This window comes from Rhinatrema bivittatum, chromosome 2 (genome assembly GCF_901001135.1).
Source record: "Rhinatrema bivittatum chromosome 2, aRhiBiv1.1, whole genome shotgun sequence".
Lineage (NCBI taxonomy): Eukaryota > Metazoa > Chordata > Amphibia > Gymnophiona > Rhinatrematidae > Rhinatrema > Rhinatrema bivittatum.
Genome location: NC_042616.1, coordinates 15,778,068 through 15,789,756, shown reverse-complemented (window position 1 = coordinate 15,789,756; position 11,689 = coordinate 15,778,068). Strand labels below are relative to the sequence as shown.

The following is an 11,689-nucleotide window of genomic DNA, read 5'->3' as shown; positions in this document are numbered from 1 at the left end:
TTATTAGGAAGCAACATTTCTCAAAACACGAGAAAATCCATTTGCCCCACTACAAACCATTTACATGACCTGAATGACCAGCACGTAGTCATCCATGTACATGTGATTCCTGCGCACGCATATCGATGTACCGATTTTAAAACGTGCGCATTGTGCGGGCGGCACGCGCAGGAGACCAAACTACATAATATACATCCAGCGATGCTATTGGGCCTGTCCCAGTTCCCTCCCAGTTTATTAAGGAGCGAGGTGGGAGAGAATTCCCTACCCCCTACCTACAATTGTTCCCACTACCCCTCTCTTCTCCACCCCTAAGCCTAACCTACCTTTCCCTAAATTTTATTTTATTACTTACTGCTCCTCTGGAGCACAGGAGAGAAACCATTGTCTTGTACTGAGTGTGAGAGAACCTACATTAATAACTACATACTAATCTCACACCAGAAAATCCACACAGGAGAGAGACCATTGTCTTCTACTGAGTGTGAGAAAACCTTCATTACTCTCTGCATCAATGGTACTGATGCAAATCCAACATAACTCTCTGCATCAATGGCAGGGGGTGCAGGAAATAGGAATCAAGCAGTTACCAACAAGGGCCCTGAACTTGGTGGTCAGTGAAACAGATAAGTATGGGAAAATAAGTGTGAGAGCTAGCTGGGAAGACAGGATGGGCCATTTGGTCTTTTTCTGCCGTCATTTCTATCTTTTCTATGAGAATGGTCTCTCCCCTGTGTGGATTCTCATGTGTGTTGTAAGGGTACCCTTCCTAGGGAAGCTTTTACTACATTTACTACATGAGAACGGTTGCTCCCCTGTGTGGATTCTCATGTGTGTTGTAAGGGCACCCTTCCTAGTGTAACCGTAGGTAAAAAGGCCCAGACAACTGATCCGTGAAGATAGACTTTTATTGCCAGCAAGATGCAGCTAAGACAAAGGCTTAGTACAAACTGCATGCCACTCCCCGTGGGGAGTGAACTTTTATACATTCTTTCAAGTAGGTGTAGCTTATAATCAGACCATTGCACACGTCATTTAACAGACATGATATGATGGACATTTTATAGCAGCAAAATCATTATTACAGTACAAAATATTATTACAAAATGGTAGTGCGTTTCACTGAATGTCAGTACGTAAGTGCGTAGTGCATGCCATTGCGTATCAAATGTTAGTACATCTAATATGGCTGTGCGTTTCAATGCGTTTCAATGCTGGCGTTGTTAATCAGAAATTCTCAGTTTCTCATTCAATGATTGTTCATAGGATTGAGCTCCTACATTCCCCCCTTTGATACTTCAACTTCTTTAGAAGGCGTAAGTATCATCATCATCTATGAGGTAGCTGAAAAGACAAACAACAATTAGTACCATAATTATTTCTGTGGACCCTAATATTCTGTTAGGTCGTTGGTTACTTCACCGGGGTTGAGACGAGGGGTCCCTAGAGGAGCACCCCCCCCCATTTGTATCCGGACTAAACCCTAACAAGAATGATGGTCCTTGTACATTAATTACTTTAAAAGTTAGTTAAAGTACCTTCATCTTCTGAATCTGAAGGAAGTGTTGAAATTGAAGTATATTGGTTCATCATCATAATTTGGGCTGCTGCTCTTCGATCAGCTATAGCGATATTGTAGACTTTGGATTACTAACTATGCAATTATTGCTCAACCATTATATGATAAACTACGAGGCAAAGAAGCAGAATCTCAGCCCTTCCAGTGGGAAAAACAAGAATTAACGAACTTGCATCAACTGAAGGAAGCCTTGATCTCACCTCCTGCTCTAGGGTTACCTGATATAACAAAACCATTTCATCTGTTCATAGATGAGAAGAAAGGAATGGCCATTGGGGTATTGACTCAAACTTTAGGATCATGGGAACGACCTGTTGCATATTTGTCAAAAGGAATGGACAATGTTGCTAAAGGATGGCCTGGTTGCCTTCGAAGCATTGCTGCCACAAGTTTATTGATACCTGAAGCTGTTAAATTAACATTTGGACAAACTCTGCAAGTAACAACTCCTCATACTATTCAAGGATTACTTGAAACTCATGGACCAAAATGGATGACTAATTCACGTCTTGTCAAGTATCAAGCTTTGTTATGTGAAACACCTGAAATTCAAATACAAGATAGTAAAAACTTGAACCCAGCTACTCTAATGCCAGCACCCGAACCAGTCACTCATGACTGTGAAGAAGTCATGGCTACCGTACATTCCAGTAGACCCGATTTGAGAGATCAACCTTGGCAAGGAGCCTGGACCTTATTCACTGATGGAAGCAGCCAATTTATAAAGGGAATACGAGTTGCTGGATACGCTGTAGTTTTCGAAGATGAAATTATTGAGGCTGAACCTTTACCCCCAGGAACATCTGCGCAAAAAGCTGAGTTAATTGCCCTTACTCGAGCTTTACAATTATCAGAAGGAAAAACCGTCAATATATACACAGACTCTAAATATGCCTTTCTTACAATTCAAGTACATGGAGCTTTATATAAAGAACGAGGATTTCTAACTGCAGAAGGAAAATAATTAACCAATGCACCAGAAGTACATGAATTATTAAATGCAGTTTGGTTACCTCGCAAAGTGGCTGTAAAGCATTGTAAAGCACATACAAGGAAATCGGATCCTATTGCTCAAGGAAATCAAAGAGCAGATAAAGCGGCAAAAGAAGTAGCTCGAGAACATTTTCAAACAACCATAACGACATGCCCTCTTTTACAGTTTCCAAGTGAAATCCCCATCTATACTACAGAAGAGAATGAATGGGCACAATATGAAAATTTTCATCAACAAAATGGATGGTGGATTATACAAGATGGTCGAATATGGATACCTGAAACTATTGCGTGGACAATAGTTAAAGAAGCACATGATAATACACACCTTGGTTGTGATTCATTAGCAAGATTACTGGAAAAAAGTATTATATCAACCGAATCACTCAATTGACTAAACATACAGTTAATCAATGTATCACATGTGCACAAAATAATCCTTGAAATGGACCTGGTCCTGCCCCTGGACATATCCTTCGAGGAACTATACCTTTTCAAGTCTGTCAAATTGATTTCACTCACATGACTCCATCAAAAGGATACAAAGCCATATTAGTGGCAATCTGCACTTATACTGGATGGATTGAAGCTATACCCACACGAACAGAAACAGCCAAAGAAGTTACCACTCTACTTCTATGTCAGATACTACCATGATATGGAATTCCAAGACAAATAAATTCTGACAATGGACCAGCCTTCACTAGTGAAGTCACTCAACAATTAAGCAAGGTTCTAGGCCTTAATTGGCATCTACATTGCACCTGGAGACCACAAAGCAGCGGAGCAGTTGAACGAGCTAATAGAACTTTGAAAAGTCAATTAGCTAAATTATGTCAAGAAACAAAAACCAAATGGCCAGATATTCTACCATTAGCTCTGTTACATATCCGATGTACTCCAAGATAATCTGGTTTAACACCTTATGAGATGATGTATGCAAGACCACCACCACTTCCATCATTTCCTGAATCATTACAAATTCAAGGAGAAATGTTACTCAGCAAACAATTAAAAGGATTACATGATACAGTAATGGCAATTCGTGCCTATACATGTGAAACTGAACCACTAATTCTGACTACCCCAACTCATAAATTTCACATTGAAGACTCTGTATGGGTGAAAGAATGGGATGAATCTGATTGTCTCAAACCTCGATGGAAAGGACCATATACCATACTGTTGACTACTCCTACTGCTGTTAAAGTCTCTGGTTATCCATCATGGATTCATTGGACCCGAATTAAACCTGCCTCCAGTACTTGGCAGGTTTCCAAGATTGGAGAACAACAACTAAAATTCACCAGAAACATACCAAAAGCTGAGTAATACAAATGTTGGTTGAAGAATAAAAATAATGTGTTTATTTCTTTTCCTTCTTTACAGGCATAATAATACATGACTTCATCACTTTGGACGTGGGCCATCTGTGCTCTTCTTATCATCATTTTAAGTATTATATGCCCATCTGAAACTGTGTGGAAATGGTTCATCTGCGCTATCTACATCACCAGTTCTGCTCTACTATGGATCACTTTCACTATCTTCAAAGAATTATTCAGTTTCTAATGATAATCATGTGCACAATAACAAGATCCTTCAATTCTCCATTGAGTCGAAATTGCTCCAAATGTATCAAACAAGTACGCACTACAACTCAAGATGGATTTCAACTTGTTTTTACAATAATACATCAATCTCATCCTCCATCATCTTGCATATCAAAACCTGCCTGTTCTTTAAATACTACTCAAGGATATCAATCTTTTCATCGATGTACTTTAAACAACAAAATTATTTGTCATTCTCCAATGTTACAATTACAACAGGTCTTCCAAAAAGCCCAACAACCCGCACTATACCAGCTGGTGAAGGAATATTATACTATGTTAATTCCACAAAAGTCTTAATAGGAGGACCTTCCATTGCCACACTTAGCTTTGATTCCTGCGAAGCAATTGATAAACATCCCAAGGCCGTTAAATGTGGATCTGCTTCCTGGAAAGCATAATATGCCTTCAACCATAAATATCTTTGTCCATATAATCGAGCATACAACCCTTCCAATTGGTTACCATGTGCAGGAGATATTCAATTCACCGGTTGGAAATTAGTGTGTGACTATACAGGAGGAGGATATTCAGGTTGCCCAGGATTGGGTAGACTGAAAAGAGGAATTGGTAATATTATCTCTTTGGACTGGATAATTAGGACTGAAGGATCCCCTTGACAAGATACATGGGGATTTGGAATTGATGGAACAGGAGAAGATCCTTTGGTAATATTATCTCTTTGGACTGGATAACTAGGACTGAAGGATCCCCTTGGCAAGATACATGGGGATTTGGAATTGATGGAACAGGAGAAGATCCTAAAACTTATATTACAATCACGCAACGAAGAGAAAAACAACAGCCTATTACACATCAAACTACAATAGTTGGATATCAATCATTCTTTGATGAAGTATCTCACCTTGATGAAGAATTCAAGAAAAATACTATTTCACATCAAGCAAAGAACATGTTTGTAAATTTAGCCGAAAATATAGCCCTTTCTTTAGGAGTGAAGAATTGTTTCGTGTGTGGAGGTACAAATATTTGAGAACAATGGCCTTGGGAAGCTAAAGAAATCTTCCAATCTGACCTAAATGCTTTAAATGTCTCCATAACATATAACCGAAAGAACAATCCATATAAATGGGCTCTTCAGACTGATGTCATTGGAAGACAATGTTTATCTCGTGAATACTCCAAATTCTATACTGTATCAATTGGTAATTCACCGTGTACAGGAGTTCTTACAGTTTCAATGAATAATTATAAATGGTGGCAAACTGAGAATCTTACCATACCTAGTCTAGGGAAGCTTTTACTACAGTCACTACATGAGAATGGTCGCTTCCCTGTGTGGATTCTCATGTGTTTTGTGAGGTCACCCTTCTTAGAGAAGCTTTTATTACATTCACTACATGAGAATAGTCACTCCCCTGTGTGGATTCTTATGTGTTTTGTGAGGGAACTCTTCTCAGCAAATCTTTTATTACATTCACTACATGAGAATGGTCGCTCCCCTGTGTGGATTCTCATGTGTTTTGTGAGGTCACCCTTCTTAGAGAAGCTTTTATTACATTCACTACATGAGAATGGTCGCTCCCCTGTGTGGATTCTTATGTGTTTTGTGAGGGAACTCTTCTCAGTGAATCTTTTATTACATTCACTACATGAGAATGGTCGCTCCCCTGTGTGCATTCTCATGTGACTTGTGAGGACACTCTTCGCAGTGAATCTTTTATTACATTCACTACATGAGAATAATCCATCACCTGTGTGGATTCTCATGTGTTTTGTAAGAGTACCCTTTATAAGGAAGCTTTTATTACATTCACTACATGAGAATGGTCGCTCCCCTGTGTGGATTCTCACGTGTGTTGTAAGGGCACCCTTCCTAGGGAAGCTTTTACTACATTCACTACATGAGAATGGTCGCTCCCCTGTGTGGATTTTCATGTGTTTTGTAAGAGTACACTTCATAAGGAAGCTTTTATTACATTCACTACATGAGAAAAGTCTCTCACCCGTGTGGATTCTCATGTGTCTTGTGAGGGAACTCTTCTCAACGAATCTTTTATTACATTCACTACATGAGAATGGTCGCTCCCCTGTGTGGATTTTCATGTGTTTTGTAAGAGTACATTTCATAAGGAAGCTTTTATTACATTCACTACATGAGAATAGTCTCTCACCCGTGTGGATTCTCATGTGTTTTGTGAGGGAACTCTTCTCAGCGAATCTTTTATTACATTCACTACATGAGAATGGTCGCTCCCCTGTGTGCATTCTCATGTGACTTGTGAGGACACTCTTCGCAGTGAATCTTTTATTACATTCACTACATGAGAATAATCCCTCACCTGTGTGGATTCTCATGTGTTTTGTAAGAGTACCCTTTATAAAGAAGCTTTTATTACATTCACTACAAGAGAATAGTTGCTCCCCTGTGTGGATTCTCATGTGACTGGTGAGGGTACTCTTCTCAGGGAAGCTTTTATTACATTCACTACATGAGAATAATCCCTCACCTGTGTGGATTCTCATGTGTTTTGTAAGAGTACCCTTCATAAGGAAGCTTTTATTACATTCACTACAAGAGAACAGTCGCTCCCCTGTGTGGATTCTCATGTGACTGGTGAGGGTACTCTTCTCAGGGAAGCTTTTATTACATTCACTACATGAGAATAGTCTCTCACCGGTGTGGATTCTCACGTGTCTTGTGAGGGTACTCATCTCAGCAAATCTTTTATTACATTCACTACATGAGAATGGTCGCTCCCCGGTGTGGATTTTCATGTGTTTTGTGAGGCTACACTTCTGCATGAAGCTTTTATTACATTCACTACATGAGAATAATCCCTCACCTGTGTGAATTCTCATGTGTTTTGTGAGGGTACCCTTCAGAGTGAATCTTTTATTACATTTACTACATGAGAATGGTCGCTCACCGGTGTGAATTCTCATGTGTTTTGTGAGGGCACTCTTCACAGGGAAGCTTTTATTACATTCACTACATGAGAATAATCCCTCACCTGTGTGAATTCTCATGTGTTTTGTGAGGGCACTCTTCACAGGGAAGCTTTTATTACATTCACTACATGAGAATAATCCCTCACCTGTGTGAATTCTCATGTGTTTTGTGAGGGTACTCTTCAGAGTGAATCTTTTATTACATTCATTACATGAGAATAGTCGCTCACCTGTGGGGATTCTCATACGACTTGTTTGGATACCCTTCTCAGTAAAGCTTTTATTACATTCCATACCCATGTATGGTCTTTCACCTATGTGGATTTTCTGGTGTTGAGAGAGGCATGTTTTGCTAATGAAACGTTTTCCACGTTCAATACATGAGAATGGTGTCTCTCGTGAGTGGATGCGCTGGTGCAACATTATCCTATCCCTACGACGGAAGCTTTTCCCACATGCCGTGCAGGGAAATGGGTTATTTCCAGTGTGGAGTTGCTGGTGTTGTGGAAGGTTTTTGTTCCTAACAAAACATTTTCCAGCTTTAGTGCACGAGAATGGTCTCTCGCCGGTATGGATTTTCTTGTGCGAGAATAGTAGATTCTGAGTAATGAAGCTTTTCCCACACTTACTATCTATAAATGGTCTTGCTTTAGTGTGGAATTTGGGAAGTAATTTTAGGTTATACTTACTAATTAAACTTTTCCACCAATCACTGCAGGGGAAAGGTGTCTCTGGTTTATGAATGTTGAGGTGCACTTTCAGATTTTTCTTCTGACTGAAGCTTTTCCCACATTTATTGCATAGAAATAGTATTTTGAGTGGGTGGGATTTCCGGTGCAATAATAAATGCGATTTCTTACTAAAGCTTTTACCACAGGAGTCACACAGAAAGGATTTCTTCCCTTTCCCCTCCCTCTGGTGAAGGTCAGAAGTCTTTTGATCACTGTTATTGCTCTGGAAGGGGCTCTCTGTGCTTACGTGTCTCTGCTGCACAGAGATGACTTTGACCTCCATCTCACATGCAGTGTCTGCAGCCCATGAGTCTCCTGCAGGGTCTCTCTGCTTCTTCTCTGACTCCTGCTGACTATTCCTTGTGTTTCTCCTCTCAGTCCCCTGTGAAACATTCACAAAGACAGTTCCTGATTCTCTTGGGATCGGTCCTTCTTCCGTAGGATGTTCTTCTCGATTCTCCTCCTTTCTGTGCTGTGTGACCTCATCACTTGCTGGTGACAGAAGAAGACATTAATTATGCATTAGTGACCATGCAAATGGATCTGGGTTTCTGATCCTATAATCACTGCTCTGGCAGAGCACACAGTGATAGAGCTGTGCCTTTCTGACCAACCCCTGTTGACCATGAAAATCATCTAACCATGGGGTTTGCACCAAAAGCCTTATTAGATAAGCTCCTAACTATATTTAACCTAGATAAGCTCCTATATTTAACCTATATATTTAACCTAACTATATTTAACCTAGATAAGCTCCTAACTATATTTAACCTAGAGGAGAGGAGAAAGTTTTAAGTTATTAAGTATTTATTCTGTTGTCACACCTTGTTATTTGTAAACCGGCATGATGCGACTCCCATCGCGAATGCCGGTATATAAGAAATTTAAATAAATAAATAAATAAATAAATAAATATATATGAGAGAGACACTTACATACCTGAAAAGGTAATAATAGTCAAGAAGTAAACTTCTTTTGAATGGAAAATAATTTGTAGAGCAAAGGTCATGATATAAAGTTCCAAGTGGGGAGACTAGGAATAATATCAAGAGATATTTTTTGGTTACAGAAAGTGTGGTGGATGCCTGGAATTATCTCATGGAAGTGTTGGAGATGAAAACTGTAACAGAATATAAAAAATAACAGCAGGATAAACAGAAGCAAGAGAAGAAGACGGAGAGAATGAGAGATAAGAGGTCAGGAACGTAGGTGAGCTTGCTGGAAAAAGAGCAGATACTCCATAGATAAAACCTGAGTGGGAGAGGAGAGTGGGAGGTAGGATAAGCTTGGAAGGGAAGGATGAGTTACCACAGAGGGACAGGACTAAGATTGATATCCAGAGAAGGGCAGGTGTAATGACAATAAAAACAGCGAGATTCTCTTAGGGTGAGAGGAAGAAAACTTTGTAAAGCAACGGACAAGGCAGAAGACAGAATGGCCGAGGAGGTGGAGAATATGGGAGGCTGACAGGCACCTGATGTTCCCAATGGACAGAAGTGGGGAATGAGATGGGGAAGGGTCAGCGTCAGGAAGAGGAAGGAGAATGGATCCACTAGGTAGGGGAGAAGGGAAAAATGGCCATGAGACAGCTAGAAGTGTGCAGACAAGCTGAAACCTCCCTATTATATCAGTGCATGGCTAAGTATATCACGGGGTAATGACAGTCATGAAGCAAGCTCAGACCTCTTGTATCCTGCTGTTCATATTCAGCTAATTGTAAAACAAGACTGCACGCGACCGTACGTGCACCTGGGGGTGAGTGAGCAAAGATACGCTGGAGTTTTAAATCACGTGCACAAGTACGTGTGTATGATGTAAAATACGCCCAGCATGTGTACTCGAGCAGATGTAAAGCACATTTCTGCCTTAAGAATTTGTCGGCTTTAACGCGTACAGGGAAGAGGATTTTAAACCCTGCTCAGGTTAAAGCCATTCCCAGTTTTACCCATTAGCCCACCAGTTTGCCCAGTCTATCTCAGGGTCATCCAGACCCTTCTAGTTCTTCATCCTGCACTCCCTCAAGTTGAGCAAGACCCCTCACCCTATCGTGTTAATCCTAAAAAGTGATTTCTGCAGACTTACTCCTCATCAGAAGCAGCAGGAAATATACGCAGCTAACAGTGCACCACGAGCAGCGGCTGCCGGATTTACACAGTTAACTGCTGGCCCCGCCCCTTTTTTAGCACGAGCAAGTAATTAGCAGCTTTTGAAATTCATATCGCTCATGTGCGGCCACGTATTCATATTTTACTGCGAGTAACACTTTTAAAATTTGGCCCATTCAGTTCTGTAACAAGGCAGGTGGGATCAGTAGTCCTGGTTCTGATGAGGGCTCAGTCAAGTCCCTTGAGAAACTTTGTGGATGCTCCCCAGCAGGTGCCTCATGTAAGACATCTGAGATAAATTCCTAGACTGCCTCGCAGGGGCCGTCTCACGTGAAAAGAGACAAACAACCAATCTCAGGTGCCAGCTCAGACCCAGAGCAATGCTGGAGCTGGAGTCAGGAGAAAAGTCACAAACGACCTTCAGTAAATCAGCCCTTGAATCCACTAAACATGCAGATAGTGCAATCCTTATCCAGGGAGATGAGGGTCTCATAATTCTCCTTCATCACCTCCCTGTAAAGCTCCTTCTGCCCTTCATCTAAATACCCCCACTCCTCCTGGGAGAAATAGACAGCGATGTCCTCAAACGTCACCCGCACCTGAAACACAAACCAGAAACACTCAGAGACACGTGGAGGGGCTCAGCGTGCATTAGATCTCAGCTGGATTTAGTCTCCTAATGTTTTATCACTAAAAAGAGGGCACTAGGACCCCTCTTCCCCATGAAATGCCAGATTTGTTCCCTCTGTGTTGCCCCTACAATCAGTTTCCTCCATAGACCTCAGGGTTTTCAAATCAAACTGGAAAATATTCTCTAATACCAGAGACAGAGAATATGAAATGTCATTGCGTGGATAAATCACATTATAATAAAAAGGAAGCTATAAGAGCATTATCCAGAACATCAGGAACATCTGGTTCTATTCCATCAGGAGGACTCACTGTGCTAAATCCTAACAGGGCAGGAAGAGTTTGGTGTCCTGGACAGTGACGTATCTCCCATTGTGATGTACTAATTCTGTATTCAGGGGTGTTGCAAACCATGGGCACATAGGGATCATGCCCCAATTCTCAAACAGCTGTTTGGTTTCCTTCTCTGCAGGGAAAGGAAAGGAGAAATGAATACTTACCTGATAATTTCCTTTCTTCTGCATTCAGGCAGTTCAATCCACATAAATGGGTTATGCACCTCTACCAGCAGGTGGAGACAGAGTAAAAGCCGCTGTCAAGGACATAGAGCCCTATCCCAACATCAGCCTACAACTATTCTCTGGAAAAGACAAAATATGGACAAACTGCTCATACTTCCAATTCATTGAGAACACCGAGCTCAGTCAAAAGAGCTAACGTTTACTAAGCTAAGGAGCTGGTCATGACACTTACCAATCCTGAAATGAGTAACAGATATAATACTCAGCGTCGTCCATACCTAGAAGACAAACTGAAAGCAAGATGGCAGCTGAGGGTGGATTGTGGATCAGCCTGCCTTCCTTAGACGAAAGGAATTTTTTTTTTTATTTTATTTTAATTTTATCACATAAATAGGAATTTCTCCTTCCTGTTCATTCAGGCAGGCCAATCCACACCATTCGGATGTACCAAAGCTGCCCAGAGACCCAGCAACACCGCACATGCTAAGGCAGACGTGTTCCTGAGCCCAAACGATCAATTGGAATGTCTGGAAGGTGCCTAAGGACGACCGCTGATGACTTCCATAATCCACTAATGGACTATAGTTGCCCGCGCTACTGGCTC

At 41.0% G+C, this 11,689-nt stretch overlaps 1 protein-coding gene across 1 annotated transcript in view; it reads right to left on the bottom strand.

Annotated features, from left to right (window-relative positions):
- The window catches only part of LOC115086306 (zinc finger protein OZF-like), a 12,535-nt gene extending 1,249 nt beyond the window's left edge, over window positions 1-11,286 (bottom strand). The window contains exons 1-2 of the mRNA XM_029592739.1: window positions 10,407-11,286; window positions 7,161-8,321 (exon numbers count right to left, since the gene is read on the bottom strand). Coding sequence (XP_029448599.1) covers window positions 7,161-8,321; window positions 10,407-10,440 — 1,195 coding nt within the window. The 5' untranslated portion in view covers window positions 10,441-11,286. The remainder of the gene's footprint in view (window positions 1-7,160; window positions 8,322-10,406) is intronic.
- Between the last annotated feature and the right edge of the window lie 403 nt (window positions 11,287-11,689).